At 42.2% G+C, this 19,364-nt stretch overlaps 1 protein-coding gene across 23 annotated transcripts in view; it reads left to right on the top strand.

Annotated features, from left to right (window-relative positions):
• The window catches only part of BRSK2 (BR serine/threonine kinase 2), a 303,186-nt gene extending 284,664 nt beyond the window's left edge, over positions 1 to 18,522 (top strand). For 4 of the 23 annotated variants that reach the window (XM_041716837.2, XM_030274010.4, XM_030274007.4 and 1 more), the window contains 2 exons: positions 4,197 to 4,244; positions 15,163 to 15,363. In XM_041716837.2, the coding sequence (XP_041572771.2) occupies positions 4,197 to 4,244; positions 15,163 to 15,338 (224 nt within the window). In that variant the 3' untranslated portion in view covers positions 15,339 to 15,363. Of the gene's footprint in view, positions 1 to 4,196; positions 4,245 to 11,672; positions 12,622 to 15,114; positions 15,364 to 15,881 lie in introns of those variants that run through there. The other 19 variants (XM_072929769.1, XM_072929773.1, XM_072929770.1 and 16 more) reach the window with 11 other exon arrangements.
• The last annotated feature ends 842 nt before the right edge of the window (positions 18,523 to 19,364 follow it).

Raw genomic sequence — 19,364 nt, 5'->3', positions numbered from 1 at the left:
TCTGTGATCGCTCATAGGGTAGCAATTTTTATTTCCCTAATACTTTCTTGCTTCTCTGAGCTTTGGTTTTAAGTGTGGAATGCTACATATTCAAATTCTTTCCCATTTTCCCATGTACTGGGCAATCAGCAATACTGAAATAACCTTTAAAACTTCTTTGTAAAAGGTTTTCTGTTTCCTTGTTATATTTATTGGCTTCATACTGGATTTTAACTATTGACATCTCCAAGTTCAGAGTATCTCACTGTTACTGCTGGGAGTGCCTTTCATCAACATAAACAAGAGTTTAGAGACGATATCTAGCTTCAAAAGAGGGCAGTGCAAATTCTTGCTAGAGCACTGATCTGCAAGTTTCAGGTATTTTATGGCTCACAAAAAAAACCCCAAAAGTAAGAAAGCTACAGTTTCCAAATGTGCAAAGGATTTTATCAAGATGGAAAAAGGAGTAAGGAGCAAATGAAGTGCTTTGCAGGGTAAACTTCCAGCTGCACACTCAAAATAAAAGGACTCTGCAAATGCCAGTTTGGAATTGGATTGCATGTTAGCTTTTTCTGGAGTTCATTCAGGCCCCAAGTTTCCTGCAATCTTCTGTGACCCTTTATGTCTTACATTCTTGTAGTGTCTAGGGTAATTACTTCATCTTGCTGTCATAGTTCCACCTACAAAAAGTGCCCTGTAATGCCTGGTTGGATTGGCAGAACACTGTGTTTTTGCTGAACAGCTTTAGTATTATTTCTGAACAGCCTGCATTAAAATGAACTGAAATAGTTCCTGGTAGTCCAGAAATAAAGCATGTAGAAAAAAGCCCAAGCTCTCCAGAGTTTTGATAGGAAAACAGGGAATTTCAAATAAGCACAAAAACAGTGGGGAATTTCAATCTGCATGATAACTGCCTTGGATCAGAGGAGCTGGTGGCCCCCTTGGCATCATCTCCTGTAGTGGAAGTGTTTCCTGGGGACTGTGAGCATCTGGCAGGAGCTGCTCAGTGCTTTCTTGGGACCAGCCCTGGATTTGGAGCTGTCCAAGGAGCAGCTGTTTGGGTGAGATTTCCTGGGCTGGGACGGGTCTAGGAGAGATCAGAAGCATCACCAACCAGGCAGCTTCCTTGTGACATCTGTGTAGGATGGAAATTAAAGAATAAAGAAAATTGTGAAAGAAAATCAACAGAGCGCTAGTAGTTTTTAATGGATTCAGAGCTTGTTTGCCCTTTTGAAGGGAAGCCTTATTTCAACCAAATCATTTGCTATCTGTTAGTGAACTGAACTGGGTGTCATTTATGAAAGAGCCTTGATCAAGTCTAAAGTGTGAGTGACTTCCAACAGTTCCTATAAAATACGGAATTGCCTTATCATCAGAGAGATTGAGAGCTGACACTGCCCTTATGTTTTAATTTTAAAAATAAACAAAACACCTTAAAAATGCAGTTACATGACCCATCAGTGCTTCTCAGACAGTTAAAAGCCTTTGGACGCTGGCTTTATTCACGTCTCATAACAGCTGGCTCCCACAGTCACTGGATTATGGATTACTATCCATGAGGAGAAGCTGACTGGCAAGAATCTTAAGACTTCCAATTAGAATAAAAATTCTGCTTTAAAATTATGGAATACTTTATCACATAGAGTATTTACTAATGCAAATGTTACAATATAATGGAAATGAAAGAAGCATTAAAGTAAATATTCTAAAAGAAGCTGGAGACACATTAACACTGTGTCTTTCAAGTGATGCAGGCTCTGCCTTAGGTATTGGGGGAAAAACAATTCTATCAGGTGTTGGAAAGACAATACAGATAAAAATAAATTCCTGTGAAGCTCCTGGGACTAGCCCTGACAATATAGAGAATTCAAAACATAGTTATGCATAAAAGTTTTGAGAAAGACAAATTAGAAGTTTTATTAGTGTTAGTTTGATTTTTTTCCATGGTCTCATGTTTCAGAAATTTTTTCTTATCCATCAAAACTAGTTCTATAACATGCAAACTTACTTTTTTGGGAACCAAATGGGGTCCAGAGCCCAAGATATTCAGCTGTCAAAAAGCCTCTGTTACAATCCTTCTTTTGTGTGTAGGTCTGTCAGCTTGTATTCTAATCACACAACTAATGTATGTAGACCTGTGACACAACTGGCTTTAAGTACCAAAGAGCTGTGCTGACTGCAAATGACTTAGGAAAAAAGACAGTATTAACTTAAGGAGACATGATTAATTTTTAATTTGTTAAAATGAAGAATAAAACAGAAATACCAGTTTCAGGAGTCTCTTAGTAACCAGCACAATGTTTACCTGCTCTGACATTATCCAAATACTACTTTTTTTTTTCGGATTTCTGGTTACTATGTGGCCAGTCAGTCTGGATAGACTTGAGGGGAAAATTCCAGGTGTTGGAGGTGGGAGTCAGAAACGGTCTTCTGGACATATTTTGAGATTTTCTTTGCTCTTATATGTTCTTTCAAAGCTAAATTCTGCTAATGGTTGTGTGAATGCTCTGGGCTCTACCACTGTAGATCTGCATCACTTTGCATTACAGCAAAGAGTAGGTGACTCTGAGGGGGGCTGGACAGGAACCCCTAAAAGGCATGAGACAACAAAGTTCTCCAAGTTAGTAAAGAAAAAAAAATTATACAGACCCATGAGTGTGACTTCTAGTTATTGACTTGATCAGTAACTGTAAGCACTTCTCAAACCTGCTAGGCATCTTCAGGGAGAAATGTATTGAAATTATACTGTATATGAAATTCTTTGCCTGCCAGACTAGGCAAAGAATTTCAAAGGCAGGTCAACTCCTGGCCTCTCTGACACCTCTGTTGTTCTAGATCTTGAATATTCTCTTCTTCACCTCCGTCCTTCTTCCCCTTTCTCTCAATCTTGTGCCTTTCTGAGAGAACTTCCATGGGTATCATCTCCCACTGACCTCTGCCTGCCCACCTTTAGCCTCGGGGATGGAGAACATTTGACCACTGCTTAGATGCTTTGGCCAGTGTCACTGGACCAAGAAGCTGCCCTCTCTACTCCATGCTTCTCCAGATGATCTATGCAGCACAAGCCTGGCTGCATCAGAAGAGATGCATATCCATGCTCTTCTGGCATGAGTTCAGCTCGCACTAGCATCTTCCTCCTCATATGAAATTACTTTTCTCAATATATAAGGGGAGGAATGCTGAGAAATTATCTTCCCCTCTGTCCTGCAGACTTTATAGCAGATAGGGAGTAGTTAGAGCTTCCTGGCAATTAGAGATTTCAGCATATGTGTGCATTTTTCCAAGAAGCCTGTTTCTTGAATACCCAAGTGTTCATCAAGAGCCCAGGCAAGGGGAGATCTGAGATTGATCTGACTGCTTTAACTGGTATTCACCTGCTCAGCAGTGAGTACTCCACATTGCCCAGGAACACATTGATTTAGATCCCAAATGCAATGACTGGCAGCAGCAGATCTGGCTTGCCAGCAGGTTCCACATGGAAGCGTCCAGCTGGGCTGGGCCTTTCTGTTTTAAAGCTGACAGGTGGAGCTCCTTCTGCTTGTTGCACCTGAGAAAGAAGCACCCAGAGTCTGTGGCAATGGGAGCTGTACACAAACTGGACAGTAATGTCTTAGGGCCAGATTCTGCCACCCTTTCCAGAAGTGCTTCTATTGCCTCTGAATGCTGACCTTGAAGGCAAGAGCAGTAAGAGATTACACTTGAATGAGAGAGTTAGATTGAAACTTTGACATTATCCTGTGGGGTTTAAAAGACTATTTTGAGCTGTACAAGTAGCCTCACTCCATGTCCAACAGCACAGGGCTAGATTTCTTCCCTCTCTCCAGGTTTTTTGATATAGATATATGACCTGGCTGAACATTTCCTGGCTGTTACAGGCTAATTTGCAAAGCTAGACAGGTAAAACACTGTATTCAAGGCTTATAGTTTGCTAATGTGGTGGCAGAGTATTTCCCACATCTCATAAATACCTCTAGCTACGATAAAGGGGTGAGTGGAGGCAGCAGTACTGAAGCAGCTCCACTCTCAGTCACAGGGCCAGGTTTGCACTGGCATAGAGTTGGTGGCAGAATTTGGCCTGGGTTGTGTAAACACCAAGTTGTGTATATGTTTCCTGCTTCAGGTAATAATGTGCTAAGTTACTACTTTATGCACAGAGGTATGGAAACCTTTTTTTATGTTTTTCCCTCCCTCCCTCCTCTTTCCGTTCTATGATCTAGACACCACTAACTGTATGGAGTTGATGACTGGCAGACTTTCCAAATGTGGTAAGAACTTCCTTCCCTTCTGCCTTTTCACCTTCCCCAGCCCCTGCTGAGCAACATAATAATGCGCCGTCCTGTCCTGTTGCACCTCCTCCCCTTCCCCATCCCTGCTCCCCCACGCTCTTTGCGAGACTCCCCACCCCTTAACAACCCTCTATGTCTTTCACTCACCTGGAGGACACAAGCACATATCCCTTTATCTGTTCCTCCCCATCCATGCACAGATGCACAGGCTCCACCACAGCTTTCCCTTTCATAGCACAAATGTGTGGTGTTACACCTGAGATGTCCTCTCTCACTGTAACCCAGGCCAGTGATTTTCTTTTTCTTTCCTGATTTTTGTTTCCTCTTTTCTTTACTTGCTGCTGTTGATTCATGATTCTTCAGTCCCTTTTCTGCAGTGAAGCTGAATGCTGCCCTGCTGGCTGCTGTCTCCCTTGGTTTCCTGCTATTTGTTGAGACAGAAATGCTGTTTATTTAACTACATTTTGCATCCACCCCCTTCTTCCCCAGATGTCCTTGGGGCGTGACACTTTGAAATTCTCCATAAGACACACTGCATATTATATCAAACACTTGGCTACTGTAAACTGTGATAGTTCCACTCTGGACTTGGGGAAGGATGTTGTGTCTTTAACTGAAGGAGTAGCGAACTTGCTAAAGATTTGGAATTTTGCTAGGAATCGGAGAAAAAGTTTCCTGCAAAACTTTCAGCTCAGTTTGCTTGGGCTTACATGAATTTTGGTTAACTTGGCCTTAGCCTTCCCTCCCCTCCCTGCACACATGGACTCTTTCTTCCATTACTTGTGCCTCTACTCACTGCTCCAAATAAAACAGTGGAAATGCCCAAATACTAAGAGAGATCTTTTTATCTTATTATTCATGTCTTTTACAGAAAGATTCTGTATGAGAGAGCTCTGCTCTCTTTAGATTTCCATCCTGGTATCTAGGTTGAGTTTAGATATACCTGTTACAGAAGAAAAAAAATGTTAGGGAACCATTCACTGAGTTGATGCTGCTCTCCAGCTGGAGCTGCAGCTGCCACGCTATCCCTTCATTAACTAAAGAAAGTTATTCTGGAGTTGTTCTGGAGTCTGTAACCATAAAGGGAAGTTGTTCATGGTGGAGATAATACTAGGTTTATGTGTGTGACTGAGGCAGAATTTGGCCTGTTTCCTGTGTTTCAGGCAATCTCTTTCCCTTAAGTTGCAGCTCTGCTGGTGGGAGTTTTTCCTTTGCTCTGATAGGAGTTCGTTTGATTTCTTAGGTGGCTTTTCTGATCTTATGAGGACTCATTTCAGACCTTTAGCTTCTTGAAGGCATCAGACAGCAAATCCCTCTTCTTCCTCAAGACTTCGTTTCTTGCCTGGAATCTGGCATTCACATCATACAAAAATACTGAAATGCTGATTCTGCTGATTGCTTGCAAGTTAATTGAGCTATAGAGATAACCAGCCAGCACCCTGCATTCTCTAGATAGAGAGCACAACTGCTCACTCACAGTTCATGCAGGCCCTCCAGCTGTCACTGTGTCAGCAGTAATCCAACAAGGGACAAAGAGGACAGGGTGAAGGCCAGCAGGGAGACTGTTTTGTGGCAGCTACAGTGCAGAGAGAGAGACAGGATGGCCTGTAGGAGATTAATGGAGCTGCTTCCCTTAAATCCCATTCCTGTTGGTGAACTCACAAACAGTGTAAGCAGTGGTGATTGCTCCATGCTGAATTCCACCCTCCTGTATGAGTGAGGAGCTGGTTTTGTCATTCTTGCAAAAAGAGTTAACACTGTATCAGGAAAAGCTAATCAGGTTCTTTATGCCTAGCTCAGCAATGGGTAAGCTCTGGTGGGAATGAAGAACATGTTTTCACCCACTGTAAACCAATGAATGCTGTAATTAACAGCAAAGCAAATTTTTTTGGTCCTTTAAATGTTATGTCATCTTCTGCTAGCAGTGGTCATCAGTCTGAGAAGTGATTTTGCATAGTCACTGGCACTGAGAAGTTAATGTTGAACAGCTGAGGTTTGTCATAGGAGTTGCCAATCTCCAAATTATACAACGGCTGCTGTATCAACCTTACCTGTGCAAACTAGAAAACTGCTGCCAACCTGTAGTATTTCACAATAGAAGAAAAGAACATGGCTCATAATAAATTGAAATGCATGCTGGGGTGAAATATTTTATTTTGAGTTTCCACCCATCTCAGCAGCAGAATTGGCATTGCTGTTGTCAGAAAGACTAAATTGGTTTCCTTGAAGCGTGTTCATAAGATTAAATTTAGCTTGTAAAAATTAAAATATTTACATATAAAATGCAGCTGTAACCTGAAAAACATCTACAGGAGAGATACTTTAGCTGATCTATTCCTGTGTGTATTCTCAGCCAAATCAGTTTAGTGACAAATAAGCTTTACCACTTTATGTGCTGTCGTTAAGCCTTATAAAATCAGCACAGCTGTAAAAGGACAAGCTGGATTCTGTTTCTTTTGAAGCAGAATTGAGAGAACTGTTTATTACCATCTAATCTGGTATTTATGTCTTCTCACTGAAGAATAGGTTGTATAATTAAGGTTCTAATAGGTTCTGCAGACCCTTTACATTAAAAATAAAAATCAAGATAATACATAAACTGAAAAGCCCTCCAGCTTCAACCACACAGCTGGGAATTAGAAAGCAAGTATCATTCATTGTGTACTGAATACATTGGATCTGGAGCCATTCACACCACACAGAAGCCCATAGTGCCATTTCAATAGTCCTCGGTCAGGAAAGAGTCTCTTTACAAACTTTAGTGACTTCAAATCTTTCATGTTTCAGAATTTCTTTGGATGATTAGTTTCATGGTAGAGCTCGTATATAGCCTTTGTTAGCTCCCCTTCCCAACCATTCCCAGTTTTTTGGAGTCCTTGGTAAGTATGTTTTGCCAAGGTGCTGGCTGCTGGCAGGAAGCTCTGAAAAGCCTTCCTTATCCTCCACTTTTCCTTCTGAGATTAACCCAGGAAGACTGTAAACTTCCCAGTCCTCACACTGCCACTACCTGAGGATGAATTTTACTTCTAAATAAGGCAATCTTTGCTTGTTATTCTCCCTCTCTGATGATTCTCAGTAAAGTCTTAGATCACATCAGTGGCACTTCCATGGAAAGAGGGTGGTGATAGGAGGAGAAGGTTAGTATGGATAACTAGTGCAGCTCCAGTCAAATCATGCTGTCATGTTAAGCACTGCACAACCATACATTCCTGCAAAATCTTGGACCATAACCCTGTGCAGGCTGGAAAGAAGACCTTGTGCTTACTTTTAAACAGGTATCTTGTATTGCTGCATACAAGGGGAAACCTGGATTCCAAACACCAGAGTTAAACAAGAAGCTTTTTGGTTCCTTGTGGGTACCAGTGGCTATCACCAAAATGATCTGACCAAAAAGCACAAAGATCACAAAAGCACAACAAATCCACTTGCCTTTTATATCTCACCAATGCATCTCTCTCAGATCTTTTGCTTCCAGTCTTTAGGACATTTTTCCTATTCAGAGCTGTCTGATTGTGCTGGCCATGGCTCGGTATCCTCTGCACACAGAGAGCCACACTGCAGTAAAGGCTTCTCTTTGTAGCTCCCAGCAATCACAGTTTGACAATCCCAGACACAAATCCATGCCAGTAGCATTCTAATCTGCTTGAGAAATTAGGAAACATTTTGTAGTTTCAAACTGGTTACATCACATTTGAGTTGCTATTGCAGCCTGTAGCTTCATGAGTGCTCATTTAGAGTCTGTTTTTGTGTTTAGTAACAGCAGCAAATACCTGGACTTGGTGTTCCTGGAAGTGATCCTGACCCATATTGGCATTAATTAGAGTAATCTCACTTCTGAAAGTAGCTGTTTGATGGAAGAGGAAGTTGGTGATTTGCAGCCAAAAAGTTGCAACTGTTGGCAGAAATATTGGTGTCAAAACATGCAGAAAAAAAGCACACGCTGCCCTCCCAGCTGAAAGGTTCTTGTTGGCACTGCCACACCCTGAGGTGGTCAGAACAAGACCACCTTGGTGGTCAGAACAAGGGGGTCTTATTAACATTCCTGAAAAATCTGCTGGCTCCTGGATTTTCTGAGCATGGCTGACTCTCCAGTTCAAATTGTGACCCAGCTGAGAGACAAAAGGAAGAAGACCCACCTGAGAGATCAGATATTCATTCAAAATGGGTGGATCACAACAAGATAAGTCAAATGGTTCTAAAGAGTTCAAGCCAGGTTTACCAGTTATCCCTGCCCATTCTGCCAGTATCCTTTGCTGTCCAAAGGAATGGCTGACTCCCTACATACTGTAATTGTATTTCTTCAGTCTAGTGTTGTGTTGGGGAGACATTTATGTTCCAATTCATGCCTCATTTTTTGCACTGTAGAAGAAGGTAGCCACAAAAAAAGCAACTTAGCACTAAAAGTTTATCCAGATGTATTGAACTATTTGATTCATGTGAGATCCTATCTTGACACCTATGGTTAGTTTTTTACTATGCAGTACAAGATCTCTTTCTCTGTAATAATATCTAATGCAGAAACCACAAATTTCTCACTCTTAACTGAGATCACAGTGATATGATATTTATGATAGCCAGGGTTCCAGGAAGCTCCATGGAAATACTTGCTGTACTAAGCTAAGTTTGAGATGGCCTTCCCAGAAGATTAAATAATCTTTTGAAGTGATTTATTCAGTGGAAAGGAAGAAGCAACATTTCACCAGCATGCATAGGTCATCTATCTCCTTAGGAACAGGCTAAAGGATTTGAAACCCATAACATAATATGTGAGCATCCATCTGGCAGGAAAGATCAAAATTGTATTATTAAGTGCCAATACATTTCTGACATTTTAATAGGCAGAAAAGATAGGAATAAAGCTGCAGAAATCTCTAAGAGAATGGGTAGCAACAATACTGTCTTTTACTGGGGCTTTATGGGTGTGGGTCATCAGTTTCCTCTCTCAGCACACACTTGTGCAAGCAGATCTGTGTAAAAGGATGAGCAGATACAAAAAATTCATGGGCTTAGACCTTTACCAGCCAATTTGCCAGAAGAGCAGGGCTCCATAACAGAATCTGGCATCTCTTCATCCCACCACAATCCTTGCCTGCTCTTTCAGTGCCACCAGCTGTCCAAATGAATGTATGATTCCCTCCTCTCCATCATCATGTTTCCTTTTTTGAATGTTACGTGGTGGTGCTGGATTGGCCAGAGCTTTTCATCAGCAACAGACACGTGTGGTTTCTGATTCCTTACTCATGCCTTAGCTCTGCAGGAGGCAGCAGCAAGGAAATGGGCCTCATCCCTTTGGGACTTTGCTGCCTGTGTTCACCATTCCCTAATTCATTATTCCAGAGCTACCTGTCTCAGTAATACTGTGAGGAGAGGCTGAACTGGATCTCAGCTTCTCTGTATGTTTATGAGAGTGAGAGAAAAAATGTGCAAGACGGAGAATGACCATCTGGATGCTAGACACAAATATTGGACCACCCTCCTGCAGTGGAGAATGGGATGTTTTAGGGGAGTAAGAACAAGAATGGGTTACAGAGCATTTAAATGTCAGATTGGTTGTTCAGGTCTGCCCAGAAGAGTAGCAATTGGAAGTTTCCACCTGCTGGTGGCATGGATACCTGTGCCAGTGCTGTGTGATAACTTGAGTAGTTCCTCAGTTCTGCAGTAGTTCTGCAGTTTGTTCCTGCAGACACCATTTTCAGTTGGCATTTTTATTGGCAGAGTCTAAGGACTCTGGAAAGTAAATCACCTTCCAGCTGCAGTTCAGGTTTCCTGCCAAGAAACTGGAGTTGTTCCCTGGACTTTCCATCAGGAGTTAGTGAGCTGAGTGAGGTATCTGCCTGATTTGGATTTGTACAGGCTAGGGCCTTGTCAGTCTGGAGGGAGACTCCTACATGGTCTACAACTAAACAAAGAGGAATGGGCCATTTTATTATTCCATCATCCCTTTCACTGCATATACTCTTGGAGTGAGTGCTATATTTTAAGTCATTTGTTTCTGAAGGCAGAAGGTTCTCTGCCAGCAGAAACCAAGCAAGCAGACTAAAAAGTGCCTTGTCTTAACAAAGAGGGCTAGAACTTTATAAAAGTAGCAAAATGGGTTTGAAAGGAAATGGATTGTCACCCTTTAAGGAGTGTTCCAGTGCTTCATGTGAAAGAAGTTGGATTTTCGTTACATGGTTCTCAGAAACCACAGCTGCTATCAAAACAGAGCAACCCAGGGATGAAAAAGACAAGGGCTAAAGAGTAAGGAATTAGTATAGGGGGAAAACTTCAGTAGCAGAGGCAGGCAAAAGACAATCAGGAAGGGTGTGAAAGCAACAGGGAAAGAAGTAAGAGAAGTCAGATTGAGAAAAGGTGTCTCTTCCCACTGGAGACCTATGATTTCCCATTCATTTTCTCCCAAAGCCCAGGATATACATGCAGAAACCCAAAATATCTCAGGCTATACAGAAAGAAAAGATAGAGGATAATCCCACAGATGGCATATTTGTTTTGTGCAACTTTTGTGTTCAGCACCACAAGGATTAGTGCATTAACAGTACATAGACTTCAGAGAGATGGTTTCTCAGGAGAAGGAAGTGCCTCAGGCTTGGCTTCTGTGAAGTCAATGGGAATGTTGCTATTTGCTGCAGTGAAAAGAGGGCCAAGTCCTTATCTGACTGTCTTAAAAATATTACAAACAGCAGACTTTAATCAGTAACTGAAGCCTCCAGGCTTATCTTGAAGCTGCTTGTTCACCACCTCCTGTTATGTACTATGGAGGGCTGTGAGAGTCTTTGCAAGGTCAGAGCAGCGTCTTTGCATGGTGCATCCTTTCCTGGTGTCACTTGCGGTGCCTGGAGTGATTCCCCTTATTTTCTCCTTCCTCTCTTACCTGGGTGCTCCATTTTCACTTGGCTTCTCAAAGTGGTGACACCACTGGGGTTAGGTCAGTGTCAGACAGGCTCCTAAGAACAGCAAATGAAATACTGAGGGCTGTGAGGGCTGGTGCAAACTGCCTGCCCAACTTCCTTTTATGTTTTTGTGTCTATCTCTAGCCCCGTTTCTTCCTTTTAATGCTTGTATTCAAGTCCATTCACAGTTTTGACTTCTTTCATATTTGGCTGTGACAGTGCTGCACACAGGTGCCCCAAACCAGTTCCTTCTCCATAAATGTATTTCTCTCAGCACCCCTTCAGTACATGACCCTTTCATAAGCTTCAGTGCTTGTTTTCAAACCCATTCCCTTTCCTGTCTTGCAGCAAACAGCTCCTTGGTCTAACTCAAAACTGCACATATCCATCTCCTCCTAACAGACATAAACCTAATGCTCTGAGCCTCCCCTCCTGCCCTGGATACTCCTCTCGGTTTCTCACCCTTTCTACCCTTTACACTTTCTTTGCTCTATGCCGATGAACATTTGCTGTCAAGGGGAAAGAAGACCTTAGTCTGTGCATGAAACACCAGGGATGTTCTGAAGAATCACTGAGCCAAACCTTCATCCCTGTCCAGAGGAAATGGGATGTCATCTCACTTTCTGAAATAAGAAAGGCAGCCTTTTTGAGGCCCCCGATGGACTTACAGGTGTAAGAGCCTATGACACATCTTGCACTGAACATTAGGCATGGAAGATTGCTGAAAAACCTATTCTAATCCATCAATGCCTGCATTTTCAAGTCTTGTTTTACTGGATTTATAACCTCAAAGGGAACTGAGAACTAACAGGAACAACACCCTGCACCATTTTCATGCTTCCAGCATAGCTGACCCATTCTTGGGTATCTGCAGAGTAAAAGTGTGAGGACTCTTTGTCTATTCAAAGAGCAGTGTGAACACCAGCCCAGCATCACATTCTCCTTGACTGCCAGGACAGGAGGGCATTATTACCTACTATTTAATTACAAGTACAAAAGGCAAAGGAAGGAAGGTGTTAGTGAAATGGCCTATTTTAGTTTTCAGTAGCTCTCTAAACATCCCTAAGGATTTTCTTGCCTCCCATTAAAATTTTAACTAAAAAATGATGGTGATTGTAAGGAATCTAGTAGTGATACCGGCAAAGAAAAGTAGACTGTTAAATACTTCTGCTGCAATAAATCTCCAGGCACTCAAAAGCCCATAGGGCATGGGGAGGAGAAAGGGTGGATGAAACATGGGCTGCTTATTTTAGTAGGATGACTAAAATTCCTGTATCAGGACTCAGAAAATACAAGATGTATAATTTCTAAAGTGTTTTATTGCTCCATTCTTGCAAGTTGTACTTTTGTCACTGTTCCTGTCTATATGAAAACAAAAAACTTTCCCAATTCCTGCAGAGCCCTGCTTACTCTGCCCTCATCTTTCCCTCTAAGCTTGTTAAATAAACTGCTCAGCTGAATAACCAGAGATATCCCCCTACTCTTTTCTCCCAACCCAGCAGTCTTTTCCTCTCCAGCATTTTTTTCAGTGCTCTCTTTCATTCTCTCTGCTGACTCCATTTGCTTATGAAGATGAGGGGTCCAAAGCCACCTGAGAACCAGATCTGCCCACATTCCTGCATTCAAGGCTGAGTGTTTGCTTTCTTTTTTCTCTTTTAATTAAAAAATGGTATCCACCTAAAAGAAGTAGAAGTCAGTCTGAGTAGATAAAATTCAGTCTGCGCAATGTGTGTGCCCACAAACCTAAGACAGTTTTAGGGAGGTTTAGGGAAATCTTTGATGTAGAAGTCATAGATGTGGAACAGGTATCTCCTTTCCCAAGCATTTGCATGCATGTGGAAGGGAGCAGGTGGAGCTCAGGGAGGCCTGAGCCCCAAGTGACTGAGTTTAGTGAAAGCCTTTCTCTTCTTAGTTGGAAATTGAGATGTGTGCTTTGCTTGGTTGGGTGTTTGTGCCCATCACTAAGGCTTCAGTCAGTTGGGTGAATGATGCCCTTCCAGAAACTCACAGCCTGTTGCTTTTAGCTTTAGTGTAACTTAGTGACAGAAGCAGGGCAAACAGAACATTAACCACAAAATAGCAGGCACAGGAAGTCAAGGAATGAATTAGATTAATAGGATTCTTCACTGTATTTACCAGCCATTTGATTTTTCTCAATGCCCGTTAACAAGCAGGCGAAAGCATCCACTACCTGGTTAGTATAGGGCAGGCAAAAAGCAGTAACACATTCAATTTTGCAAAGCACAAATACTGTGTATTTCCTCTTCCTCTCTGTAAGACGATGATATCTGTCTCACATTTTCCATTAGAGAGCAAGAAAGTACTCAACAAGCTCTTCAGTTGAATTGCTGTGCACAGAAGGTACTTGCCTGCTGTAGTTACTGGGTTGCTGATGTTTGGAATCAAAGTAAAGTGCATAATGACCAAGCCACCAGTGTCCACCAGTCTCTGCTATGAGGAAGCCCTTTGCTCCTGGCAGAATGTTCCCATCTTGGGGATGAAAGGTTCCACTCTTCACAGCATTCTACCACACTGGAAGGTAGATACAAGGGGCCCATTTCCTTCCAGGAGCTGGAGATAGAAGTTATTTGAATTTTATAGGATGGTAGAGCAAACAGTCCCAGTATTGAGAAAACCATCATGGGATTTTAATGATCATGAACAGGCATCACCTCCAGGGTGTACATCAGATAAGAAACACTTTCAATATCCATGTTCAAGAAATTTAGTGTGACCCCTCCTGTGTTTGATAAAGATTAATGCCTCAATCCAAGAAAATAAAAGGAAACTAGAAATTCCCAAACAAAGGCTACCTTTCCAGAAGTAGCTGGTCCCTTTCCCTTAGTAGCACCACAGAGCCTTTCCTCAAGTATGACCTTCTGCACACCTTCTAACACAGAGGTAGACTGAGAGCTTATAACTGTGCTTCCTGGAGGTCCATGTGGCACTAAAGGCTGTATTCAGTGTCCAGTGCCCAGTCCTTGTTAACACTGCAGTCTGATGTAGTGGCTGGCTGAAGGAGATGCCCGTTCCAGTAGCACACATCTCTACCTCCCTCTGGCTCCTAACTGCACTGGGATGCATGCCAGTGCCATGGGGGCTGTGTTGTGGAGAGAGCATAAATTCAGGACAATGAGGTAGTAGTAGGTCTTGACCCTGCCAGAAACAGGAGGTGTATAACAGCCTGCATCCACATTCAGCATCTTCATTTCCAGGTACCTGTTTAGGGAGGATCTGAAGGTGCTTAGAAGCCTGCAAGTGCAAACCACAGACCACGCATGCAGATGGCAACACTCATCTCTGTTCTAGCTCATTTTCCAAATGATGCTTCCCTTGAACCTCTCAGGTGCTTCAGGCTTAGTCATGACAGGGTGGCAAGAAGAAACTCAGAACAAAATAAAATGCAAGCAAGGAAAGCCTGATGCCTGGTGTAGACAGAGAGCTTAGCAAGGCTGCAAAGTAAAGGGTCAGTGGGCAGCCACATGGAAATACCATGTGTTTGTAACAGCAGGAGCAGGATGGGATTTGCCTGTGTCCAGCATTACAGTCACTAGCATTTCCATGTGGAGTGGCCAAGTTAATCCTAGTAATGGACTGACCTATTTCAATCACATGGTACTGTGTCCTCCTGCCAGGTGAGACAGCAATGCTTCCTCACTCAGGAAAAAAACTAGGAGCTTCCCCCTAGGTGCTTTATGCTCCCAGGTTTTTTATTTCTGTAGGTGTCCCATCCTAAACACTCTTCCTCTTCCTGCTCATTGTCTTCATCCCCCACACACCCCCACGCACGTGGCTCTGGATCTCCTCATCATGTTCTTCTCGTTAAAAACCCCATTGTTCATTTGTTTGTTTGTTCTCTCTCTTTCTCTTCTCTTTTTCTCTCTCTTTCCCTCTCGTTTTTTTTTTTTTTTCCTTCTTTCTTTCTTTCTTTTTTTGTCTCCTCTGTTTTGTGTACCCAGGCAGCCCATTGAGTAACTTCTTTGACGTAATTAAACAACTTTTTTCAGACGAGAAGAACGGGCAGGTGAGCCATCCCCCCGGCACGCCAACCAAGCATAGCGCAAACAGCAAGCGGAGCGATTCCGGTTCTAATGACTATGGGTCTAGAGGAGACAATAAGTACCCTGCTGGCAAAGACAAGGCAAAGATGGTCTCATCAGTCGGCCTACAAGACCAACCTTAAATAAACACATAAAAAATTAAATAACTTAGAGAAAAAAAAAAAAAAAGAAAACAGAACAAAACAAAAAGAAAAAAAGCAAGAAAGAATGAAAGAATATTCCTTAGCAAGCTAGCCTCTAAACTAGAAGGATGTATATACCTTGCCACAACAGTACAAAACTGTCTATAGACAAATTTTGTATGAAGGAATGACTGTATATATATACATATATATATTTATATATGATATATAATATATATCTCAGAAACAAACACAAAAACAAATGAATGAAAGAATGAAAAGAAAAGAAAGAAAAGAAAAGGTAGCACAGATGACAAACCCAGTTCACCAGATCTTGGGTTGTGGTTTTTTTCGATTGGTTTTTTTTTTTTACTCCCTTTTTTTGGATGTTTTGCTTTTTTTCTCCTTCCTGATTTTTTTTTTGTTTTTTCTTCTTTTTTTTTTTTTTTTTGGTTTGTTTTGTTTTCTTTTGTTTTGTTTCTTGTTCTGTTCATGCTCTCTCTGTGTTTCTGACGACACCACTTGTTTCCGCTCTGCTACCAGGAATTATCCCGAAAAGTTAACATGTCAGCCACGGCTTCACCTTCTGTGCTCTGCGGACACTTGTTGACGGAAGGCAACCGATGTAGACTGTCCAAGGACCAGTCCTGTTTGAGGTTCCCAGCCTCCCCTCTCCCTTCAGGAAGTGGGCTTCTCCCCCACTTCTCCCCAGTCACCTCCCCAGTGCACACCTGGTTTTTTTTTTTTCTCCCTTCTCTTTTTCTTTTTTGGTGCTCCACAAGAGAGATCTGCTCAGTTATGGGATTGCAGAGTCTGGGCTCAAAGGAGGTTGCAAATTGTTGGAGTAAATTATTTACCCTTGGCAACTTCTGTCCGCGCAGCTGAACGCAGCCCGGAGAGGGAGGGTGTGGGGAAGGATTCGGGTGTAGCGGGAGCGCAGTGTTCCATGAATCCAGAGCGCGTTCTCATCAGAAACCAGCCAGGAGCAACTCAAAACTAAGCGTTGAACCAAGACAAATATTGGGGAGCTTCATCACGGGATTTTCTTCTCTTTTTTTTTTTTTTTCTCCCCACCACTTTTTCCTTTTCTTTTGCCCCCTTTTTTTATATATACATGTATATATGTGTGTATATTTATGTATAAATATACATACATACATATATATATACACACACACAAACTAATTGTTTTTTTTATACTGTATCATTTTGCTTTTTAACCTGCTGGAAGGGGAAAGGAGTAAACATAGGAGGGAGAGGGGGTTCAATGAATAAACACATACAAACAAAACATTAAAACTTAGGGAAAAGGCAACTTCTGGTAGCAAAGAAGAGGGACAAGACTCTGCCAAGGACTGTCTCTCCCATCACCAGGCACAGTTGCCGCTGCTGCTACTGCTGCTCCTCCTTCGACACCTTCCTCCCCACCTGTCAACTCCCTGCCACTGTGCCACCGCGCTGGGACCTTCTTCAACCAGCTGGATCCTCCACCACACCCTGCATTTAGAGGCAATTGTTGTGTTGCTAGTGCTGCATTGATATCAGTATTATTATTTCTTTAAGTTACCAGTCTCATTTGTTGGCTTGGGTGGTTTTTTTCTTAAAAAAAAAAAAGAAAAAAGAAAAAAAAAAGGAAAAAAAAAAGAAGATGAAGAGGAGGAAGAAAAGAGACTTATATTGGGTTTTATTTCCTCTGTGTGTATGTGTGTGTGTGTGCAAAATCACTGGCACTTGGTTCATCAGAGCAAGACAAGGTGGAGTCAGGGCAATGGGAGACTTAATCACAAAGCTACTGTAAACTTTAAAATGTACTGCAAGATATTTTTATAAAGTTTTTGTTTTGGTTTTAGTTTGGGGTTTTTTTTGTTTTTTGGTTTTTTTTTGAATGGGAGGAGGGTGGGATTGGGTGGATGGGGACCTTTCTTTTTTGTGTTTCAGTTATTAGGTCTTGGTTATTTATATATACATATATATATTTAAAAAAATAAGCTGTTAGATATATCTTCTGTTTAATAACTGTGTAGAGGCAACATTGATTCTTATTTATTTTGTGGAGGAGGGGGAAAAAAGACACAGAAACCTTGTAAGTGTTCATTTTGTGACTTTGAGAAAGAAGAATTGCCACCTTTTTTCTTCCTCCTCAAGAGTTATGTGACCAAGTGTAACTTATTCTGGCCCAAGCTCAAAGGTTAAACAAACAAAAAAATGTGGTTTTACATGTGGAAGACAAAACACAGTGAGAAGTATTTCTTGACTGAGATTTTAAGAATGTAGGCTTAGCATTAGTGTTCAGCTCTTTTATGACCTTCGATTGCTGCTCGTTGGGTTCCTATGGGTGTATGTTGTATCGCAAGATTTTTTTTTTAATGATAATGTTGGATGAGTTCTTTTTTGTTGTTGTTGTCGTTGTTGTTTTTTTTAATCATTTTTCCCCTTCTTGGACCAGTTTTACTTGTACATAGGTTTGAAGATTAAAAAGAATTTTTAAAGACACAACTGGGGCAAAGACCTTTGACTTCTGCCCTGTTTCCCCATTCCCCCAAATGGGAGGGATTTATTTTAATTTTTTTTTTCCTTTATTTATTTATTTATTTATTTTCCCTATTCTTAAACTTTTCTCTCTCGTATTGCTGTGTGCATGTCAGACACCAGGGGGTGATGGCTGGGGAGGGGGGGAGGCAAGGGTGCAGGAGAGGGGGGCAGTTTTAATTGCATGACATTGCTGTAAATTAGTCTCTTTTGCTTTCGTTGTCTTTCCTGCCTCTGCCCTCTCTCTACTTCTCCTCCGAGCTCCCCTCCCATCACCCCCGTCCTTCTTTTCCCTCTTTTCTCTTCCCTTGTGTATAGATTTTGATGCTTCTGTTACATTGTACCTCTACAAAAGGCTGGGATTTCAATACAAGATAATAATAATAATTTTAAAATACCTATATCAGCAAAACCCATGTGGTACAAGCAGGAAGGGGATTACTTACACAAGATATAAGAATAAATGAAAGCAATACCTCTTGTTATCCTTCCTATTTTGTACTTCGAAGACACACACTCGCGCACACACACATATACAGACACAAACTGACATTATTTAATGGTTTGAAATGGACAAAAAAATCTGATGTATCCCTTGTTAAATAACTGTGAGCAACTTTAGTTCAAAAACCAATAAATTCATTCAGTAAAGATACCAGCTGTTGAGTGTCCTGTTTATGTCTTTGAAAACAAACTCCTGGCCGGTGCCGCTGAGTTCCGTGGCGTGGCCTCCTGCGCTGCAGGAGCTGAAGATGGCAGCTGGAGGAAGGCAGTGTCCTCCTGGCCGTGGAACTAAAGCCAGGGCTTGAGGAGCAAGGACAGCTCAACCCTGTGGGCCTGGCTTTCTGCTCTAGCGTTTTCCAAAAGCTTCATCCAAATTTCAGAGCAAGGTCTGGTCTGGATGGAAACCACTGTACCAAAAACTGTGGCTGCTTGTGATTGTTCTCTCTAATAACCTGAGCTTCTCGCATTGCTTCCGGATTTAGCCGTAGGAAGGATTTCTTCACCTCCCTGCCTGAAACACTCAGTCACACACATTTGAAAAATCTGCTCAGGTACGTCCCAGGCACGTGTGGATCTGGGGTTTGGTGCTGGTTGGTTGGACAGCCCATGTGGCTGCTGGCTTGTCACACCTCGCTCTCCGCGCCTTTTCTCTGGGTTTGTCGCTGGACACAGCAGTTCCCTCCTGGGCTCTGCCCTGGCTGGCGCATCCCCAGGAAAAGCAAGTGCTTCCCACAGGGCTGGGGAGCCTCTGTCCTGCCAGGCAGCACCCAAGCAGCAGCCATACAAAATACAGTCTCATCTAGGAAAAAGCCAGAGTGTTTATAGGGTCTTTGGGGGATTCACTAGTCTGATAAAACTGGAGGAGAGAAGGTGACGAAGATGAAAAGATGAGGAGAATCACAAGTGCTGCAGGATTTAGTCTCTGTAGCACTGGAAACCCAGAATTGGGAAGTAGCTGTACATCCTTTGCATCTCTGTAAGTGAAGGGATGTG

The sequence above is a fragment of the Taeniopygia guttata genome, chromosome 5, assembly GCF_048771995.1.
Source record: "Taeniopygia guttata chromosome 5, bTaeGut7.mat, whole genome shotgun sequence".
NCBI classification, from domain to species: Eukaryota; Metazoa; Chordata; class Aves; order Passeriformes; family Estrildidae; genus Taeniopygia; species Taeniopygia guttata.
The sequence above is the reverse complement of the archived record's forward strand: the minus strand, read 5'-3'. Positions and strand labels throughout refer to the sequence as shown.